The 23,303-nt window shown below is 45.3% G+C and overlaps 2 protein-coding genes across 9 annotated transcripts in view; both read right to left on the minus strand.

Moving 5' to 3' along the window:
- Positions 1–9,571, minus strand: part of LOC128453098 (calcium/calmodulin-dependent protein kinase type II subunit gamma) — a 53,668-nt gene extending 44,097 nt beyond the window's left edge. For 2 of the 8 annotated variants that reach the window (XM_053435773.1, XM_053435771.1), the window contains exons 1-2: positions 9,372–9,571; positions 8,197–8,291 (exon numbers count right to left, since the gene is read on the minus strand). In XM_053435773.1, the coding sequence (XP_053291748.1) occupies positions 8,197–8,291; positions 9,372–9,436 (160 nt within the window). In that variant the 5' untranslated portion in view covers positions 9,437–9,571. The remainder of the gene's footprint in view (positions 1–8,196; positions 8,292–9,371) is intronic. The other 6 variants (XM_053435776.1, XM_053435772.1, XM_053435778.1 and 3 more) reach the window with 3 other exon arrangements.
- Positions 9,572–17,028: 7,457 nt separating this feature from the next.
- On the minus strand, positions 17,029–19,614 carry si:dkey-174i8.1 (arylsulfatase I). The gene is made up of 3 exons (XM_053436712.1): positions 19,105–19,614; positions 18,207–18,539; positions 17,029–18,112 (listed from the first exon to the last, which is right to left on the minus strand). Exons 1-3 carry the CDS (start codon positions 19,407–19,409, stop codon positions 17,029–17,031), a joined length of 1,722 nt encoding a protein of 573 aa, XP_053292687.1. The 5' UTR covers positions 19,410–19,614.
- Between the last annotated feature and the right edge of the window lie 3,689 nt (positions 19,615–23,303).

Raw genomic sequence — 23,303 nt, forward strand, 5'->3', positions numbered from 1 at the left:
TCATCCTGCCTCTCGAGACTCTCTCTCTCGTCCTCTCTCTGTCCAAATAAAACAAAAAGGCCAATAACAAAATGTACTTAAAATCTTTATGGACGTTTTTACGGTCCACCAAACCATTCATATTTTTCCTAGTGCTGCTGATGGTGTGACATAGAGAGAGCTGCACGGAGCTCTACGATAAAGCAACACTGCTCTACCTAGTGATATAGTAAGTGGGAAACAAGTTAGATGAAGACAGGACGCCAAAGGCTAGGTAAATATTGGGAAACACTGGGGGAGCTATGTTAATTTGACATGTAAAGGAACTGTTGTAAAGTCTGACAGTCTATAAGTGCGAAAGTGAAAGAACTCTGGAGGTGTGGTGTTACTGACTCTAGACAAACAACCCTTTAAACAACCACATACACTGAGTTGTTTGTCTCTTTCACCTCCGATATGACCCAGAGGAGTGTTTCCTGAACCGGTGCCACTACAGTCAGTTTTTAACGAGTACGACCGCACGGAATAAAAAAGATGATATCTCCGCCTCTACAGTGTTGTGTGAGAGCAGCGTTCAGTCGGTGGAGTGCTCTCTTCAGACTAGCAGAGACCAGAGAGGTGCTTTTTCTACTTCTCCCTCTGCTCAGCACTTTCTCAAACCGTCATCTCACACACCGCACAGACCTAACTCTGGAAAACACTGTGTGAATTAAATCCTTGATATGAACGTATAAAAGCATCAACATGAAATGGTGCCGTGAAATTAAAGCCCTCAAAGCCACAGTAAATAAAATCAACTTTTCAGGGACATTTTCTAGAAAACATAAATGTGTGTGATTGACAGTCGGCCGCTCTGAATGCGTTTCCTCTGGAGCGGAGGACTTGAGATTCAAACGGGGAATCTGACTGCACTGTGTTACTATTCATCACACACGACACCGGGTGATAATGGTGACCACGTTTTATGTAATTGTGTCTGTCAGGTGTGAAGGATAGGATGCATGTGAGGTGGGCGTTACCATGGGGACAAGCTGCTTGATTGACAGCTCGACGGTGAGTGTGTGTGATCGAGAATAGATTTTCCCCGGGTACGTCTGACAAGCCCAGACAGCCAGACCTGGCATTTACAGCAATTTATCTGTGTTTACGATAAATATCAATATATTAAATAAATAAAAAAAACATTAACAGATACTTTAAGGATACGAAGGCATATGTGATTATTTGGTTCAATAAATAACATCATTATATAATTTTTTTCTAATTTTCAGGCATTTTATTGACAAAACAATTCACCAATTGATCTAGAACAAACAAACAACGATCCTCCGTTTCAGGAAGTGTCGGTCGTGTTGTTTTGTTCACATCAGCCCCACAAAACGACCTTAATCAATTTACTGCTCTAAACAACAACAACAACAGAAACTCACCTTCACACGTGGCTCACATTATGTGCTGTGAATACATGTGAGACATGGAAGGTAAAACGTTCATGAGTCAAACACAGAGACAAAAAGAAAAGAGACGTGTCGGTGTGAGCGCTGCCAGCATGATGTGATCTAATTGTCACACACACACACAAACACACAACACAGTCACACGCACATTATTACTGGAGGCCTCTCCCATGTGTATACCCGGCTTTATTGCCTCGGTCGTCCAGCTGTTGTAATAAATACCCTGCAACACTGCTGGTAACTTACTTACCTGTTAAGTGTAATTGTTGCACTAATCTCAGAACTGAATACATGCGTGTGTGTGTGTGTGTGTGTGTGTGTGTGTGTGTGAGTGTGCTGTAAAACCAAAATAACCGGTTCATTCAGACACGTAATTATCTCTGATCTACAGCCGAACACACACATGAATATTAATTTGTACTAAAACCTGACCTGAGGTTGTCGGGTTCGGAGAAAACATTTTGAATGAAGTCCTCACAGAAAGTAGAGAGTAGTTTATTCTACACTAGAAAAAAGTCTTCAGTGTATAACTGGTTGTCAGAACGGGTGTGACTTCAATCAATTACTCAACTAATTGTCTCAGTTGACAGAGTGACGCATTACGTCAGACTTGTTGACAGGGAGCTTTGTGTGGCAGAGCCAGAATCCTGTAACCAACCAGCTACTCAGTAGAGCACATACCTCCAGCAAGGCCCCACAGTCCTCTGAGGAAACCACATTTCAATTCACTAGATCCAGACTTTTAGGCTTCTAGGCCAAGGCCATGATAAATAATGACAACTTTAAATGCAGCTAACACTATTTTAGGTATCATTACATATTGTTGCCGTCTTATGAAGCTTGGAAATTCCGCTTCGCGTGACAAATCAATCTGAATCCCCTGGAAAGTAAAAGATTCAGCCGGCATCTCCTGTTCTTGTTCGGCGCTATATGGCAAATAAAAAATGTATTCAAGTTGGCTCCCACATGACACCATATGCTTCAGACGCAGGAGGGGGTAACGATGATGGATAGATGAGAGAGAAAAGGAGGGCAAGATGGATATGACAGGGAGAGAGTCTTGGAAAGAGAGTCTCACACACAGACACACACACAATATAAAAAAAATGATAAGCAAAGATGCTGTGGGAGGATCGACACCGTGCACGTGTTTTAATGCACTATTTCTCTCCTGAGCATATATCCATGGCCGTCTCACTCTCACTTTCCATATCTACATCTTTCTCTTTCCATTTACGACTCTCACTCTCTCCCGCTCATTAAATATTCACAGCCGGGGCCCATTAAACATTCACCGCGCAGTGCTGCTACGTTTATCTGCCCTTCGCCAATCAGCCTCCAGCGAGTGCACTAGAAGCCCACCACACAGCTCGAGCACACACAGGCACACACACACACACGTCGTCTGCCCGCATGGCCTGTGATGCAGCAGCCTTTGCGGAGAAGAGGAGGAAGAGGAGGAGGAGGAAGAAGCGGCAGAAGAGACGAAGGGAATTGGTGGCGGAGGAGAAAAATTAGACGCATGAGAAAAAAGCAGATGAAGACCGGAAGCTGAGAGAAGGAGCATGAGGGTCCTCTCTTCAGCTCCTGTCTGTGTTCAGTGAGAGCAGAGCAGCCTCGCACCTCAATAATTCAACAGTGGGACAAGTGCCACCAGCCTCCTCCTCCCCCCCCCCCCTCTGTGTCTCTGACATCACAAGGCCTCAGCTAATAACAGTGTAAAAATACACTCGCTTTATTGTTTGACACAATACGCGACACATAATTGTGGCTAAAAATAACATGATACGGTGTCAGGGTGGATCTTTAAATGTTTCCTAGTGGAGTTTCTCAGTCATCTGTCACTCATGCGTCTGATTGTGAAGACACACTCCTGTTTCAATCAATCAGATAAACAGGGCTGCCAAAGTGCAGGTGACCTACACTGAGTAAAGTACCTGAACGCATCCTGAGCCTGATGCTTGGGCCCTCACATAGAACAGGCTACGGATGATGGACCCAGATAATAACAAAGACAATATATAAATATAATAAGGTCAGAGCAATGTAGCAGAACCAATCACAAAGTAGTTAACCAACATAAAAATATATCACAGATGAAACAATATTCACCATAAAAACCTTGGTTAATTTTTGTCCATACGTTTATGCTTAGAGACATTATTTAGAACATGATAACATATGATCATACATAATATATATGATGTTTGGTAGGGCGTCCCCCCCATGGGCCTCGGCCAGCAGCGGACCCGGGTTCGATTCCAGCCCGCGGTCGTTCTCTGCATGTCACTCCCCTCTCTGCCCCATTTCAACTCTGTCTCTACACTATCAATAAAGCATAAAAATGCCAAAAAAAATCTTTAAAAAAAAATATATATATATATATATATATGATGTAGCAGGGCTGGATGCAGGGGGGGGGGGGGCAGGGGGGCACTGGCCCAAGCTGAAATCTGAAAGACAATTTTTTTCTAAATATTCAATGACGGCTTTGCTTAAAATCTAAAACTCTTGAAAAGTGACCGAAGCCACACCATTACAAACCCAGGATAGGACTCAGTGGAGTAAACACTTCCACCAAGGCCCAACACTTCTCATAGATGCTATCAAGCTTTTCATCGAGATCCATGAATCAGTGAAAAGGTTCCAAAAGACCTTAACTCACAATGTTGAGAAAGTTCCTGGATCTGCCTCCTGATCCATTCAAGGGGCTTCTTCCCTGGTGCATTACGCAAGTATGAATCTTTTCAACACAGATACACTTTCTCAACTTCTGAGAGTGAACATACCAGACACAACAGTTACTCTCATGACTGTGTGTTTGTCCCGAACTGCAGACCAACCCCTGACTAATGATTCAGCCTCACAGAGTTTCATTAAGTTTGACTGGGGACAAAATGTCTGTACATCCATGTCTTAATAACACTAATAACCCAAAGTGCTGCAGGGATGCTCTTGATTAAACCCTCGAGCATGCAGCAGTGACATCACAGCAAATGTTTCCATTACATGTCGAAGCTGATTGACCTGTTTGGCAGTCACTGGTTTTCTTGGGAGTTTCAGCCTCATGTTATTCTGTTAAGAACGTTGAAAAGGGATCAAATTAATAGGGAAACATATTCTGCTCATACTCAGGCTCATGATATTGATGAGTATTAAGGTTTTATTCTCTACACTTCACAAAACTGATCACTTTCCTCATATTGTCCATTGCTGCAGCTCCTCTTTTCAGCCTCTGTTGGAAACACCTGGTTTTAGCTCTTGTCTCTTTAAAGCGCCCCCCATAAAGGCCAGTCTGCTCTGATTGGCCAGCTGGCCCACTGTGTTGTGATTGGTCAACTGTTTTAGATGCATGTTGGAATTGTCGGCCTCCGCTCTCACGCTCGCTCGGTGTGCATTATGCAAATATCAGCCATAATGATGTCACATGACATCACGATTCCCTGGAAGTATCAGCCGGGCGACTAACAAGGAGCCTCAGGGAACAGTGATAGATATGGTAGAGAGGAAGCTTTTAATATTTGACTTTGAAGATATTTGACATCCACACAAAAAAAAACACTTAAGAAAAGAAGAACATAAAAAGCATCACATGTCTGTTCAAAGGAAAAGCTCCGTGTCTGAAAGTGTTTTTATAAATATACTGCTGCATCATCAGTGGACGCAGTAAAAAGCAGAAGATTGTTGATGGCGGTGAACTCCAGAAATGGAAAGCAGCAGGCAAAAGCAAAAACAAAACAGCCAGCGCTGACTTCCTCATACATAAGCACTTGTGCGGTTTGGTTACTGACGAGCAACTGCACTGAACCCTCTGTCAGAAAAGAGATATGGAAATATCTTCTAATCTTAGCTTTATTGTACCTTTTGTAAAAAAATCTTACCCCCGACTTCTGGTGCTTAGAACGGATGATTGATTCGAGCGTCTGCCGGAGATGCACAGAGGTCACAGCTTACGAAACAAAAAGCCACAGAGAGCAGACGGCCCTATCTCCCCTGAACATCACACGGAAGCTTGTGGGAGCCCTTCTGCACTCAAGTGAAAGCAACATCAGCTCATGGGCACACTTCCCCTCTGAACTTCTGCTTCCCACGATTTTCTTTATCAGGTAGTTGCTGACGCCTCAGGCTACAATAATTATCTTTATCTACTTCTTTAAACTGATGCTGCACTCGCCATTGCTTATCGTCTGAAATACAGTGTTTGCAGCTCAGTGTTGGTTTTTGGAATGAAGGAAAACTTACACAACCTCAGACGATGGATATTCAGAGTCTATTTTATTTGTATTCTAGTTGCATACATTGGTTTGTCTTAGTGTTTTCTTCTTTTTATAGTCATTGTGATGTAAAATATCAATGTTTCTATTTATCAGGAAGTAGAAATATTTTACTCCTTCATGTTGGTATGTGTGTCAGCCCCTTGAAGACAGGCTGTAATGTGGAGCTGAACCTTTTAAACACCCTTGTTGCAATCTGTAATTTAACACACGTGCAACACAATACTCCTGCAACTACACTTTTCACTCTCTCTTCATTGTCCCTGTCTGTTTACTTTTGTCCGTTTGTGTCAGTTCACACGTAAGTCGAAGTGACAGACCACATGGGTGTGTGTGTGTGTGTGTGGGTGGGTGGGTGGGTGTGTATCTGTCTGAGCAACTGTGCGTATGAGATACCATGCGACCCAGTCATAATCGCTGACCTCACCACGAGCCAATGTGCCCTCCCCCGAGCCACAGAAAACACAGCTTAATCCCCTGTTCCCTGCGCACACACTCACACACATTTATATACACACACATAACTTAGAGTTCCTAATAACAAGGTACTGCTCCTCCAGCTGTTAGCATGCTGTAATAATGCCCCCTGCCCTTCCTGTGACTCTCTGTCTCCATCACATCATCTGGAAATGCCCCCAAATAATTAAAAAGGTGCAAAGATCTACATTAACCAGTCCCCGCTGCTCTACTGGTCAGATACTGGGCTGAATCAGAGCTGAGGAGACAGCTCTGATTGGATTTTTAACTGTGTGACTCGATTGCAATAAAGACATTAACTGAGGTAAGATGACATTTGCCCAATGACACAAACTCAGTTTGGTACAAGCTGAGCCAAACAGTGATGAATGCTCCCCATTGTTTACTTCTACAAATCGAATAGTTTCTCCATCTTGACTTTTCTGAGTGTCTCACAGATCTAAACAATTAAAGTTGATTGAGTTTACATGACCTTAAAAAAAAACAATGGCCAAATTACTCTTTAACAAAGAGATGCATTCACACATTTGTCTCCCTCCCTTTTATTTAGTTGTCACCCTGGTGTCTGTGTGTGTGTGTGTGTGTGTGTGTGTGTGTGTGTGTGTGTGTAACAGTAAACAGTCGAGCCTTGTGTGCATATTGTGAAGTGTGAGAACCGTGAAATAGGTGAGAAAGAAATGTGTGCAACTGTGTTTGTGCTATAAGTAAGAAAACAGCAGTCACATATGTGTGTGTGTGTGTGAGATTGTCACCACGATTCTCACACACACACATAAACACACACACAAAGCGGTCTCGCTGCCAGACAGTCTCTGGGATGAAGAGTTTCACCCCTGCTGTTGCCGGGTTACTGGCTCCGGACCACTGCCAACACAGTCCTCCAACACAACACAACACAACACAACAAACACACACAAGATCAAATCGCCTGGTGAGAAAAGGGTCTTAAAGCCCTTTCCTTAAATCAATCTTTTGTCTCAAAAGATGTGAGGGAGGGGAAGAGAGACGGGAACAAACAGCATCAAAAGGAATGAAAATGATAAGGAGGGGTGGGTGTGTTTGAGAGAGACAGGAAGGCAGGGGGGTGGGGGGGGGGGGCTGCCTCCCCTGGGAAAAGAGCAGCGCAATCAGTCCAGAACTGGCCCTGATCTGCAGCTCCCTGCATCGCTCAACCTTCTGTGGCCTTGTCTGACACGGACAAACATGCAGCACACACAATCTGCAACTCACACACACAGACACACACGCACACAAACACGCACCAAGACAGGATGAGACACAAGGAATGGACCATCACATACTTGTGCAAAGAGTGAGGGTCAAATTAACCTGCACATACACGCTTCTCCTCGTTAAAACTGAAATGTTTTTGCTCCTAGTGGGTATTGCTGAGTTTCTATAATATTATATATTAAAGGTACCTTGAGATAATTCATGTTGTGATTTGGTGCTACACAAACAAAACTGAATTGAACATCTAATGAAGGAAATACATGTTTGAGGCCACTGGAGCATATATTTATTTACATGTCTGCAGAATTTGGGGTTAAATTGATTAATCCTTGTATTATTTCTCTTTTAGTAAAACTCTGAAACACCACGTGGGTTAAACTGTGCTGCTCCGTGTCAGTAATAAACTTTGTGGGTGTGTTATCATAACCACTACTATTCAAAATAAGCCGTCATAGAACTGAAATATGTCGTCCTGCAAACTGCTGGAACACTTGCTCATAGCGTCCTTTGCAAGAGACCAACAGGAACAACAACGAACCGAAATATGGTTCTGATGGAACTCTCCACAGAACCTCACTGTGCGACTTTGAAACCTCGGCCCTCCAGCTTTTCAGGAATCTCCCCCGACGGGACAGAGGCTCGCTGCTCTTAAGGAAATGATCGGACTCCACTGAGCAGTGTGGACAGCGGCCTGCTCTAACGTCAGCTTTCAGCTTCTCAGTGACTCCTCGCCCTCTAAGGCCGAGCGGCACGTCGGGACATCCTGCTGCACTTACCTCGGGCTGAGAGCTTTTTTGTGTTAATAATCTTCGCAGCATACTCCTGGCCGGTGGACTTCTTGATGCACCGACGCACGATGGAGAAGGCGCCCCTGGAGCGGAAAGAAAGCAACGAGACAAACAACACAACATCCGTGAGACCACTTCCGACACAAGGAAAAAAGTCGGCATCACATCATTTGTGCACATCACACACAGAGTGCACACGGCTGCACCGGTCACACGCTCAGGCCACGAATCACACACATACACCTAAAGAGAGGGGGCAGAGGAAGACACATGCATAATGCAGACATGATATTCTGTGTGGGAGATGTGAGAAGGGGTCGTGGTTACTGGTGCTTGTCAGGCGAGAGGGGAGAGGGCTTCACTGTGAAGAGGGAGCCTGTCATTAGCTCACAGTGGGGGGGGGATGAGCGAGGCTGCAGAGGAATGAAGGTGTGAAGAAGAAGAACTGACATTTAGCCGGGTTTGCTCAGCCTGGCCCTCGCCTGTGATGTGCAGACGCCTCCTCTGAGCGCTTCTGCACGGTTGGTGCTTGAGCGGCTCTGGCAGAGATTAGGTGTTAAAGAGAGGATCACCACTGGAATGGCTCCTTTCATCATTTCAGTGCGCGTAGGCAGGAACTAATAAATAAATAAATAATATAAGGGGGCAACCACAGCGTTGTTTGCAGCAGCAGCAGCAGCCCTGTCTTCGTCTCTCTCTTTCTAATTGGCTTGACATATACAGCAGCCCTGCAGTGTGCACGCACACACGTGCACGGCCGAGCTGCATGGTGGAGCTCGGAGGTGCTACCACCACCACCAGCACCAGCACCCCCCACCACCAGCAGCAGCAGGGGGGAACCTCTCGACGCCTGCAGGTAACACGCTGCTCCACGCGAAGCGGCCGTTTCCCACCTGGTGGACGCAATGTGTCCAGGAGCGGAGCTGCTGCGGCCACGGACCCGCCTGCAGAGCAGCTGCCCAGGGGGGGCGGGGGGGACCCTCCGCTGCCCTGACAGTGCTGGAGTGAAACCCGCACAATGGCAGCGGCAGAGGAGGAAAAACGTGCACACACACCCACACACACACCCACCCACACACATATATATATACATACACAGTGAATGCAACAAGAACCCAAGCAGCGTGCATGTGTGTGTCTGTGTGTGTGTGCGGTTCGCTTACTTTCCGAGTTCCTCGAACAGCTGATATTCGTCAGTGAACCGGGTGCAGGTTACAACTGTGGCCATGTTGACTAGAGACGAATACACCTCGCGCTCCGGTGGCCGCCTCGCGCAGGGTTTTTCCTTTTTTCACCGTGTGTGGAAGGGAGGAGTGCTCGTGAAGAGAGAGAGAGAGATAGAGAGAAGAGCAGGGAGTGGGAGGAGAGAGAGGGGGAGCTGTAGTAACAAAGATCGTCTATTTAGAGGATGTATCACCATGCGTAAAAAAAGATTGTTGGTTTAAACTGACACTTTTGGAAAATATGCTCTTACTACTTTAAGTCCCTTGTTGCAATTTATATTTAATTAAAAGTTAAGCATAAGCAGAAAAATGTACATAGTAAAGTATGGATGGAATTCTGAGTGGAGGGCGATACGAAGATGGACGACATGGCACGTAGCTAAAGCGTCTTGATCGCCCCCTGGTGGTTGGTATCCTGTGACCAATCATGGAAGGATCTGATGCCACGTTCCATTACACCTCAGAGCTCTGCCCTTGGAATGACGTCACACCCAAATAACCCGAGTTGGTTAGCATTCCGGTTGCCCAGGAGCAATGTGCCATTACGTTACCCAGCAAGCTATTGTTAGCATAACCAGTTAAACGTAAGTTATATAACTAGTTGACTGCATATAACTAGAGCCATTTTCATAGTAGCCATTTTGACATGAAATGGTGGGTAAACACTTGTGTAACTATTATCACGATAATGAAGGCTACGTTGAAAACATTCATTAATGTGATCAGTTATAATGAAACCTCTTCTTAAAGGACCTTTTGAAGGAGCCACATGAAGGATGATATCTTCAGTCCAAACATCACTGGATCCTACAATTCCCATCATGCAATTTAAAATCCAATGTTTACACTACATTCTGAAACACTTCCTGTTTGGTAAATGCGAACATTTGTCACGCTGAACTTCATAGATTCATAAATCAGGCAGTAAATTGTTCTGCAGCCACGTTTTGTTATGATGTGTTGTCGAGCCAGAATAAACAGCAGAGTGAGACCTCCTTCTTCCTCCTCATCTGTGCCAGTGGAGGTAGAGGAGGGATGAAAACCACGCGAGATCTGTGGCGCTGAGCTGCAGATCCAGGTTCAGTCTCACCATCTCTTCAGTTTATCTGTGAAAGCACGAGGCTGACTCCCGATCAGCTGACAGGAGCAGCATCCTCGATGGCCCATCTCATGGAGTGAGGCTGAGATGCCGCAATATTTCAATATTGGCACAAAGCGCTGAGCTGCATGGACACAATCCTGCTTCGGTTTGAAAACGCCATTAGACACTCAGCCTCCCAAACAGGAGACATCCTCAAAATGTAACATCAGGAAAAACAAGATTCACTATTTAGATATAAATTAAAATATAAAAGATCTGGCAACAATAATCATATCAAAATCTTCTTATTAAACAGAACCCCACTGATATGACTTCCATAATGAATCCTGCTATAGCAAAAACAGTTCTGTATATTTTTCTTATATATATTTACATATTGAACGATTTATTTTGAATTTATTTATTCATTTGCTTCTCATGTTTACCTTGATACTAGCAACGCTTCTTCATGAATACTACAATCATCATCATCATCATCATCATCGAGCTAAATGTTTTTATACACCTTACTGATCTTTACATGTCTAACTTCTCTCTGAATGGTTGGTATGATAAATCTTAGGATGCAGATATACAGGCTTCCCAAATATATTGATGCAAAAAATTATATATATATATATATCAGATAGAATAAACCCAACTTTAATGACAAATTAGAGATTAAAAACCTCTCTCTGGTGACATTGCTGAGAACCCGTGTGCATCTGCAAGTTGTGTCAGAGGTTTACAAGTAGCTGCTGCTTCAGGGTCACAGGCCTGAGAGGCTGGAATCTGCTGCACTGTGCTCCACTGTTACCACCCACCCGTCAAACCTGCCGCCGTGCACGCAGCCCAGGACTCATCTGACAGGCTCGTCGCGGAGGAAAAACACAGCAATTCAGCAATTAATAGGACGGTACCTCTGCACCCTGGCTAATTAGGCTTTCATATCAGCGCGGCTCCCTGTAATTAAGGCAGAAACTGGTTGCGCTGCGCCTGTGCTCATCACAAACACTCATTAATCGCCAGCAAAGCTCTCTAAACACTGCTCCAGATACTCACTCACAGTTCAGAGGCGAGGCGGAGGAGGACGGGAGGAGAGAGGCGATGCACATGGCTGAGTTTACACATGCTGAACCCACCGAGCTGCACTAATATACACCGTGTGACTTAACACACAGAGAGGAACATTAAATCTGGGATTCAATTTCCTATTTCTTTCCAAGGAAAATTGTGAATTGACCTTTCTGTCATCTTTCAGGAAGTAGGACCAGAAAGAAAGGGAATGTTTTAAGGGCAGTTTATTGAGAATGGCGGCAGGGGTTACAAACGTGAACAGACAAATGACAGGAAGAGAATAGCTGCATAGTGAAATGAAGGAGGGTGAGCGGCTTTCTATTTATAGTATGGATCTACTAACTGAACTGAGAACAGCTGTAGAGGAAGGCGGCTCATTGTCAGGTGACTGGTAGTCGTCATAGAAAACTCAACAGGAGGACAGGTGAGGACATTCAGGAGCAGGACGGAGGATATAACAAAGTACATTTACCTGTCACTGTGCTTTTTTTGCACAGCATAATTTCTTGTATTCTTAAAAACAATCAATAATGAGAGGCTAGTTGATCAAGTGAGGTTTGACGCTGACTTCTGAGAGCAAATCACTAAGGTAAAGGAAAAACTGAAATAGATTCAGTCCAAAACTCGTCCATAACGCCCCTGTCACACATACACACTTACTTTCAATACTTTAAGTATGTATAAAAGCAAGTACTTCCTTTTACTTAAGTTAATATAAGCTTAAGTTAGTATTCATTATCACCCTTAGAAAAGGTTTTGAGTGGCTTGTTGCTCTCCTCTCACTTTCTGTAGCCAGCTAAGAGACTTTCTATTCCCTTATTTTCACCCACTCTTCCCTAAAGATCGATTCCAGTTGAGAGTTTTTTTTTGTCCGTCTCGAAAACTCAGCAAGTCTGACAAAAGCTTGTGTTTCTGTTCTCGAGTTCAACTTCTAACCCTAACCCTAACCCTTCAGATTAGATTAGATTAGCTAGATCAGCTTTTATATATATACACGTACATATACAAAACAGAAAATGTTGTAGAAAATCAACATAGTAATCCAATCAGATATTGTATTCTCAAATATGGTCCCTCTTGAAAAGTTCAGGAAGATATCCAGACTTAAGTACTTCACGACTAAAAGCAGCTTTATTGTGAAAGAACAGCCGAACCTTCATGAGCCAATCATGGACATACCAGTGTCTACGTCTACAGAAATAAAAACTTGTATTTATGTGTATTTTATGTTAAGTTACATTTTCTGAATTCACGTTCTATATATTTGGTTGTATTTTAATTTTTCTATTATTTATTAATAAAAGTCTTTGGTAAAATGGTAAAATAATCAAATATCAATTACATTTCTTTGTCATGACGTTTTGATAACGGCTTCTTATGAATCATTTCCATTTTATTAACTTGTTGGACCTGCATGTTGGTCATGATACCAGACATGAGAGGTACAGTGAAGAGGCACCTCCAGGCTTCCGTACATTCACACTCTGAACGGAGCTTTTCTGCATAATGAGTATTCTCACTTTGGTTAAGTGCACTATGTCAGTAATGGTGGATGTAAAGTATCTTTAAATGTGTAACAGGCTCTAAGAGCTGAAGCCGCTTGCAGCTATGAGACGGTAACAGCAGCGAGAGGGAGTGACTCACTCAACAGGAATGTTTTCAACCTGGTTCATGGCTGTGCCGCGTTTCTTTCTCTACTCCCTCGCGCTGAAGAGCAACGTCACAAGGCTTTTCATGTTTTTTGACGTGTGTGTGTGTGTGTGTGTGTGTTTGTGGGTGTGTGTGTGTCCAGTCTTTCCCTAGTGACACCCAGGGGTCAAACCTTCCTATCCGCAGCCCATTGATTGTCAGTCAATCCTTTTTCCTGTTTTACCCTTAACAGTTTCCCTGGGAAGCGTCTGTTATTACACTACAGAACATCAGAGCGGGTCTATTCTCTTTCATTGTCAATTATTAAATCATCACATTTCCCCACGTAAGCATTTAACAGCACATCAGGGCTGTTTCAATACTAAATGGGCTGCGATTTACGATACAGGAGCCTTAAGTAAATGTGTCCCGGTCGGGTCATTGATCCCGCTCGGTCTCCCTGAGCCTCGAGGAGCGGCTGCGTCTGCACTGTCAGTGTGGAACAGCTACAGCCTTATGTGCAGGATAAGAAAATAAAGTTATATTTAAAACCGCATCTCCATTCAAAGTCACAGCTTCACCAAGGAATGTGAGGATCTGAAGTTAGCCTCACCTTCAAGTGATTATCCAACAGTGGATATGACAGCTCCCACCCACACACTGGATACCACTGTGTGTTCCTGTGTGTGTGTGTGTTTGTGTGACACCTCCTCCGTGATTTATGTAAGCTGACGGTGCCTTCTTTCTGCGGGCCATGACAGTGTACTGGGAATCAGATGTGTGGGCATCAAACCATTGTCTTCAACAGTTTCTCACATGTACGGGACTGTGAGGGTCTCTGAGCAGCGTCGCTACTGTGACCCAGAAGCAGTCTCATCACATCTCATCATGGAGTCTGCACACACACACACACACGCACACGCACACAGACACACACACACACCAGTGTGTTCATCCAGCTTCATTGCTCCTTGGAGTGATGCCACAGAGCAGCCGTGGACTCAGCACAGATGGATATTCATGGAGAGTAGAAACCCTCCAGTGGTTTGATTTCTAGTATTTCCCATAAAGACGGAGGTCACAGAAATTGCTCGAGTGTTTATGAAAATGGCTTTTGTGTTTCCTCACCGGGCTGCAGCCGACAAACAACAACAAACAAAGGACCTTTTTCAGGTCTTAACTTTGATGAATATTCATGGATCAAACTCATTTGGATTGTTGAAGCCTCATAATCGTGTCAGTCAGCCGTCCTTTCATCTGCTGTTTTGCGTATCCTTTGAATTGCCGTATTTGCACATCTTAGCTCCATGTAAACGTTTCATTGTTTGAGCTGAGCAGGGATGTAGGACCCTATGAGATATATGTAATATTATTTAAATGGGATTTGTTAACAAAATAATGAAGCAAATCTACAGCCTTATCTTTTAAACGGTCATTCTACCTTAAGTTAACTATTGGACATGTGTTATGTAGTTGCACTGAGGCAAAGACGCCTCAGACATGTCCCATGCATGCAGACCCCCGGGGAACTCTCTCCTCTCTCCTCCATGCTTCTTATTTAACCGTACTCCACAGAGCTCTGAGCGAAACACAGCTAATACTCCTAACTCTGTGTTCAAATGAGCCAAAACAAGTGAGTAGGATGGAGAACAAAACAAGAGAGCGAGAGAGAGAGAGAGAGAGAGAGAGAGAGAGACGAGAGAGAGACAAGGGAGAGAGAGGGGGTGATTTGCAGAGGGAATGAGCAAAGCGCTGAGGGACAAATGGAGGGAGGACGACAGAGAGGGAGGAAGAGGAAGAGGAGGAGGAGGAGGAGGAGGCAAATGTGAGAGTTGACCAGAGGGGTATGAAACGGAGGAAGAGATACAGTTGAATATTCATTATCAGGCCACTGGGGAGAAATCTACAGTTCACAGTGTGTGTGTGTGTGTGTGTGTGTGTGTGTGTGTGTGTGTGTGTGTGTGTGTGTGTGTGTGTGTGTGTGTGTGTGTGTGTGTGTGTGTGCGTGCGTGCGTGTGTGTATGTGTGTGTGTGTGTGTGTCGAGTGCATGTGTGTGTGCTTACTGCTTATGCTCACATCCAGGAGTGAGGACCTCCTCACCTAACTGTGCTGCAGCTGCGTCCTGAACATGCTGAACGAGACCGAGCATTTCTATCCCCCCCCCCCCCCTCCCCAATTCCCTTCTGTCAAAGCTACGTCAGCAGCACAACAGCAGCTTCACCAGCAGATCCATCACAACCAATCAGACGGCTTGAGCCTAAACTGTGGCGTCCCGGGGATCTATCCTGAAGAAACTCATCCTCACTGCTGCACTAGTGCATCTCGGGGTTTAGGTTCCTTGTCAGTGTTCAATGTTCAGGATGTAGTGTGTCTGATGGAGGTGGAGGGTAGAGGGTGGAGGGTGGAGAGGTGCATCCTGTCAACCAATCCAAGCTGGTCTTAAAACATGTTTGGGCTTTTTTGCAGATCTACATAATGCATGCAGATCACAGACTGTATATCACGATGGATGCAGACTGTAATGTAGGTCAAACTCTGGCTCCTAATTACATTAAAAGCACAAGATGGCAGTAACCACATCCAGGACATCTTTATATCCTTACATTGTTTATATAGATAGAGTAGTATATTTTAAAGGTCAGTCATTTCTGAATCAATTCCTCAGTAGTTCACCAGTTACTCCAGGGAAAAGAAACATTTTGTCCATTTTAATGACCATTTATTAATAAATTGCCGGTTGCAAATTCCCCATTTATGCATGTTCAGACGACCTGAAATAAGTATTACACCAATAATTCATTTGAATTCATCACTAAAAACTAACAAATTAAGTAGATATATCTGGGATTCATCTTGAAAATAATAAATAGAAAATGGTGGAAGTGTAAAATAGTTGTTTTTTACATTTCTTATTTTGTTTAGATTATTTCCATAATTTAAAACACAGAATATGAGTTAAATATCCTTTTAAAAAGGCCAGAGAAGAATGATGGTATCAGCTGCAGAGCGTTTGCTGCAGGGACTGGACATCGTGTGTCGTGGGCAGAGGAGTGATTGTGTGTAACCCCTGAGAACAGAAGTACAAGGTGACATTTGACAAAAACAACCGCCCTGGGTGTCTCTGTGTCATCAGGGTCCTCCTGGCTGATCGGGACAGGAGAGACAGCGAGGTCATCCTCCGTGCCTTCCTTCATCTCTCCGGGCCTCATTTCCACTCGCACGCATTCCATCTGTATTTGTATTAATCAAACTATTCATGAACGCAGACATATATGCACAATGACACACACACAGAGACACACACAGCTCCCTATGCAGGCCAGTGACAGCCCAAAGTCACCCTGCTGCCGCTTGGCCGCAGGACAGTGAGTCAGCTTGCTCAGCAAGCCGCTCTCCTCTGAATGCTCTGCCTATCAGCTCGCCTGTTTATCTGCCGACCTTCAGCTCCTGATCACGAGTCGCTCATGTCTGTCTGACCTGCCTGGTCGTCTGCTCCTCGGTGTTTGAGTTTGACTCCATCTCGTTTTTTACTTTCACTCTCGTGTCTGAAAACCTCGGACCCACAAATATCAAAATACGACAATGATTTCATTCACGGCTTTGAGTCCAGAGGTGAGTAGGTATTCAGGAAGGAGGAAGGTATTTTCCAAACTACTTCTGTCGCTTTTAATGTGCAAAACAACACATGTTCATATTTGAAATGATACATTGACTCTCACCCCTCCACCTCTGTGAGTACAGTCGTTCATAACAGGTCTTAACACTTGATACAGCCTCGTCAACACCTCTCAGTCCGATTAATAACACATTTAGAACAGGGTGTTCCTGTGTAGACGTGATCCCACCTTTTTGAAGAGGGCTTTTAATTTGCATAACTTGCAGTGTTTAATCTTCATCATCTTTTCTTTCCTGCCGTCCTCCTCCTCGCCGTCCCCTCGCTCTCCCTCCAGGCCCAGCCAGGGGCCCCATACCCCTCCATGGAGCTCGGGGTCCGCCATAGGATCGTCCGGTGGATTCATGGCCGTCACAGCTGTCTGGTTGTACTCGGCCAACCTGGTCATCAGATGTCTCACCACCTCTGGACGAGCCTCTGCCAGGTCCGTCCTCTCGTAGGGGTCAGAGGAGACGTTGAACAGCCACACTGACTTCCCCAGCTTGTTACGCCGTTTCTCCAGCCTCTGCCACCGCTCTGGACCGACGGGGAGAGCCTGTGGTGGTATCCAGTCCCCGTCACCCACATTTCCTGTCAATAGCTTCCAGTCCCCGGCCCTTATCGCAGCCCTCACGGCCGTGTCCCAGATCCCAAACCCGTTGAGCACCAGTGCCTTGTCATATGGCTCTCCGGGCTTCCTGGAGACCGGGTCAATGTTGAAGAGGATTTCAGTGCGAGGAGAGGGAAGGCCCTCGCTGATACTGGCCCACACGTCGTGACCGTCGAGGTCAAGGTGGGAGTGCTGGGCCCCTGCCAGCCCCAGTAGTGTCGGATACCAGTCAGAGACGTGCATCAGCGCTCCGCTCACCACACCCTTCCTCTTCAGGAGGGGACTATGGACGAAGCCCACGGCCCTGATGCCGCCTTCCCAGTAAGTCCCTTTGCCTCCCCTCAGCGGCCAGTTGCTCGCTCCAGAGAGCGGCTGCCCTCCATTATCAGAGGAGTAGATCAGTACTGAGTTTTCATAGAAGCCACTGGTCTTCAGTTGCTGAACCACTTGTCCAACCCCGTCATCCAGACAGCTCAGCATGGCTGCGTAGTGACGCCTGAGCCGATTGCTCTGGGAATCATACTGATGCAGAAACTGATCTGGCGCCTGTAAGGGTGTGTGGGCGGCCTGAAGGGACAGATAGAGGAAGAGGGGTTTATGCGGGTCGTGGCTCCTCAGTATCTGCTTCACTCTGGTTGGACGGAGGGAACGTTGGAAAGTTTTTAAAAGAGTCTCAAATGTGTCTTACATATGAATCTAGTTACATTTAAAGGGGCGTGCCTCACCTCTCTGTGTAAAGCAGAGTGGAGTAGTTGCCCGTCATCTCCCAGGCGGGCCGCTCTCCATCATGGAGGTCGAACCCACAAGCCTCCGCCCCGTCACAGCTCCGATAAGAGAAGTGGTCTCCGCTGCCGGTCAGCGTGCCCAGGAAGCTCTGGAACCCGCGTCCCGTGGGCAGGCAGCCTGGCCTGCAGAAGCCCAGGTGCCATTTACCCACCATGTGCGTGGAGTACCCGGCCTCGACCAGACGCTCCGGGAGGGTGGGAGTGTCCGGGGGCAGGCAGAGGGGCTGACGTGGGCGGATGATTGAATGCTGGAGTCCGGTGTGAATCTGGTAGCTTAGAGGGGGGGGGGGGGGGGGGGGGGGGGAGAGAGAGAGGGAGAGTGTGAGATGTGAAAGAAGCTTGATAAGATCTATACGATAACACACCAATGAGAGATTTCACAGAGGGTTTAGGAAATATTGGACACAATCACACAGTTATTCATAATAAAGCTAAAACATCTGTGAACTAATTTGACTTTTTACAGTGTACACCAGAAAACTCTTTAATCTGCACTGAATAAATATATATATGTTTAGTTGGTCAGTAAATCCTTCACCAAGGCCCTGTCCCCTTATGAAACCACATTTAAATTCACTAGATCTACATTTCTAATCTGGATCTGCAGCAAATTGGACACACTCGTAAATATCAGACCCCTAAAAATGATTTTCTTAATCAAGATCCATTTATCATTCTCTGAGAAATTCCAGCAATTCAATAAAACAAATAATCTGGTGACTGATCTTGTTAACAATATATCTGTTTCTTTTCTATCCTTGTACATATTGTAACTTAAAGACAAAACTCCTATCCAATCAGAAACTGAATGAGTCTTAGCAGTGATGTGATAACTCACCGTCCCGTCATTAGCTGACTGCGAGAGGGCGAGCAGATCGGCTGGACGTAATAGTTTTCCAGTTTGACCCCGTCTGCAGCCAGCTGGTCCAGCACAGGCGTGTGAATGTCTGAGCCGTGGTAGCCGATGTCTGCGTAACCCTGGTCGTCCACCATGATGAAGATAAGGTGAGGAGGCCTGGATGCTTCCACCTGTTCCGAGCCGACACCTTCATTCAGAGGCAACGCTTCACCCCGGCAGACCAGGCCACAGCGTGAGGTCAAACCAACGACCAGGAGAAGCACAGAGAACATCCCTCTTCTCATTTCTGGCTTTGCTCTGAAGCAAATATCCACTTTAATCTGATTTTGTCTGTATTTTTCTGTTGAGCTTAGTCTGCGGTCGATAAATCTCGAGCAGGATCAACCCCGGCAGACAAATGGGCCGAGCTCAGTGTCCGAGGAGCACGTCCACAAGTCTTATCTGTCCATTCAGTTTGAAATGCCTTCTTTTTCTGGGGCTTATTATTGGTTTTGTGAGATGAGCCGATGGCAGCTGCTGTGATAGGTGGAGAAAAAACTGCTCTGAGATGGAAAAATACTTGGTACAGAGGTGTGGGGGGGGGGGGGGGGGGGTGTGTGTGTGGAGAGAGAGTGAGTCTGTATGTGTATGTGTGTGTGTGAGAGTGAGTAAGTGTGTGTTTGTGTGTATGTGTGTGTGAGACTCCCCTCTTAGCAGTTCCTTGCTACATACCACCAGGCGCCTTGTACGATGGCTGGCAAGACAAGGGTTACTGTAAATACAGTACACACACACACACACACACACACACACACACACACACACACACACACACACACACACACACACACACACACACACACACACACACACACACACACACACACACACACACACACACACACACACACACACACACACACACACACACACACACACACACACACACACACGTCGTCTAACTCTTGTGACATTTGAAGTCTAAACGTTATATGTGAAGCTAGAAGACTGTAAAATAGCAAACAGATAACCTGGCTCTGTTGATATTACAAGATCTAACAAAAACACATTTGATAAAGGTTTATAAATGAACATATTTGCTTGAACACAAACAGCAAACAGATATCAAATACAAGAATCACTAACTACATCACCTGTTGCATTGCTGTGTATGCAAATGCTGTATTAAAACAACTGTTAATAAACACTATGGACATTGCAGAAATATGGTTTTGATTTACAAAAAGAAACCATGAATAGTCTGTTATAATAAAGGTGATATTCTGCAGAGATTTCCCGTAAACTGCATGATTCAAAACATACAGTAAACCCTTAATGCAAATCAAATAATCCCTGTCATCCCTCTCTCGCTGCTTGATGCAGCTCAGTTAATAGAGCCACCTGATTGACAATTACCGCCCGAAAAACCAATCCGACATCGGAGCAACATCCGGTGTCGTGATGAGAATGTTTTATCGACCGCGCGGCTCTTAGCCTCCACCTCTGAGCCGTCTCCTTCCCATAATGCCGAGGGAAAATCAATGGCTCAGATACAAGTCCATTTCCTACGCCGTAGAAGGAAACTCATGTTGCCTCTCCCTGTGGGAAATTTCCCCTGCTTTTTGGCCACAGTAAGAGAGGAGCACATGCTGGAGGGACTGGGATCTGTGAGGTGGGAACGACCAAGAGGAGGCAAGAATGAGGGTAACAGAGTGTGGGGTGGGGGGGGGGGACACACACTCAAGTGGATCGGATGAAACAAATTGAAATTGTGGGGATATGTGAGAAAAAGAGATGGAGCAGAAAGACGGAGGAAAAAAAGAGAGTGAGACGGAATAAAGTGCCCACGAGAAAGCGAGAGCCTCCCTGTCTGAGATGAGGAAGTAGAACATAAACAAAGTGGCATAAAAGGAGCAGTCACTTTGTCTTGTGCGTCTGGGTCTCTGGGTGTAGCCATCAGTTTGCCTCAGGGAGACGCAGAGAGACATGAACTCCGTTTTACTGCTGGGGGGAGGGGGAGGGAGGGAGGAGGTGGAGAGAGGGGGGAGGCTTAACAAATGGAAAGTGACAAACGTCTTCTTTGGGAAGAGAGAGAGACAGAGAGAGAGAGAGAGAGAGAGAGAGAGAGAGAGAGAGAGAGAGAGAGAGAGAGAGAGAGAGAGAGAGAGAGAGAGAGAGAGAGAGAGAGAGAGAGAGAGAGAGAGATTGTGGTCTTTTCTCAACTGGCTGAAGATTTTAGATGGGTCACAAATAATCAGTTCTTTTATCACAGTTCAACTAAGATTTCAGAATCCCAAGAATTAAAAAGATGCATGATTTCATATTTTCAGTTTTGATTTCCCCAAAAAGCTAAATATCTTCAAGTGTTAACTAGGATCAACCAGTACAGTTTCACTAGTCAGTTCATTTTGACAGACAACTGGTCAAAATGTGAAGAAATTCTCTAAGGTCAGACTTGAGATGTCACGTTCGAGAGACCAACAACATGTTTTGTTTCGACAACCAAGATTGTAACCATGACCTTTGACCTTTGACCACCAAAATCAAATCAGCCCCCTGCTGTGTTCTCACACTGGATTCTATGGATTTTATGAAGACTTTACACTATAGGGAGCCAGGCTGATAATCTGGAGGCTCTCACTCAAACACTTGTGTTCACACATGCACCTCGATCCTCTGGAGAATCTCTGGACTTCAGTGTGTGTCTGACAGCAGCTGAGGTGACACACAACCCGGCCAATCACAGGCAACAGGTTGTCATCTCTGACTGTATCTCGGTCAAACTTGCTGCTAACACTCATGCAAGGTGATTCCCTGGTGTTCTGGGTGAAATTCCTTTCTCACCATTAATTCTTCCACAGCAGATAATGACTGTTGACAACAGGGGAAACTAATTACCGTGACAGAGGCTGCTGCATTCAGATCGAGCCAGTGCTGAAGGACTGAGGTAGTGTTAGTGGAGTATGAATGCCTGTGAGTGTGTGTGTGTGTGTGTGTGTTGCGTTACAACTTCCCTCTCTGTCTAGTTTACCTTTGGGGACAAATTCCTGACTGAAGATGAGTTAATTGGGGATGATTTGAACAGTTGGGGACAACAGCTGTGTCCCCTGTGGTTCAGGTGAGACTGCAGGAAGTGAAGCAGGTCTCCAGGGACTTAGGTCTGGGAGGACTGAAACCCTCTGTTGTCTGCAGAGGTGCACGTTAAAGGCCCCAATTATTAAAGCTTTTAAAAAAAGAAAAGGTAAGAGTTTGATTTCAAAAGGGCTCTGCTTTGTTACATGTTGTAAACTCTGTGACCAACAAATGCTAAACCCTGGAAGTGCAACACAAGCTAGTGAAACCGGTCTGTGTCGGGCAAAGAATGCAACTTTACAGCCTAGTGTGTATTTGTACAATGATGTGTGTGTTTGTGTGTGTGTGTGTGCGCGTGCGTGTTTGTACTTGCGGGTGTGAAAAGGCAGTGGTGCAGAGTAGAAGAGAGTAGCAGTCAGTGTGATTTATTCATGACAACGAATAAGTGACTCACTCGATCTGGAGCCAGTCTGTTGAGCTAGAGTGGAAATGTGCAAGTGTACGTGTGCGTTTGTGTGTCTGTGTGTGTGTGTGGCTGTGTGTGTGTGTGTGACAGAGAGTGAGAGAGAGAAAAACTGCTAATCCTGCAACATTAACATTAATGTCTCTATTTTTATACTTAAAAGTCCACACGTGAGATTTTTTTTTGTATTAGAAACAGTGCAACATGTGCACAGACGTATTCATGGCACAGTACATAGTGTGAGTGTGTGTCACCAAACAGAAGACAAGTGCCCCATTCTAATCCAGCTTCATAAATATTTAATCTTGCTAATTCTAAGTTAATTTGACATTTCAATTAGTTATGATAACTTGAGACTACATTCTACACACACACACACACACACACACGCACGCACGCACGCTGACAGAGACCCTGCCTCTGCTGCTCCTCAACTACTTGATGGATCATCTTCCTGTCGACAGGAACTCAATCCACTTTCCTTTTCTCCTCACCTCACTCACAGGTGGATTGACAGGACGAGGACGAGGCTGAGGGGGTTGTGGGGTGTGTGTGTGTGTGGGGGGGGGGGGTGTGGGGGGGTACCCACTCAGACTCATCACACCAAACAACCCACGCTGAGGATGCTGGTGGCTTCGTGTCAAATTCACAAACTTTCGGTTAA

This window comes from Pleuronectes platessa, chromosome 12 (assembly GCF_947347685.1).
Source record: "Pleuronectes platessa chromosome 12, fPlePla1.1, whole genome shotgun sequence".
NCBI lineage: Eukaryota > Metazoa > Chordata > Actinopteri > Pleuronectiformes > Pleuronectidae > Pleuronectes > Pleuronectes platessa.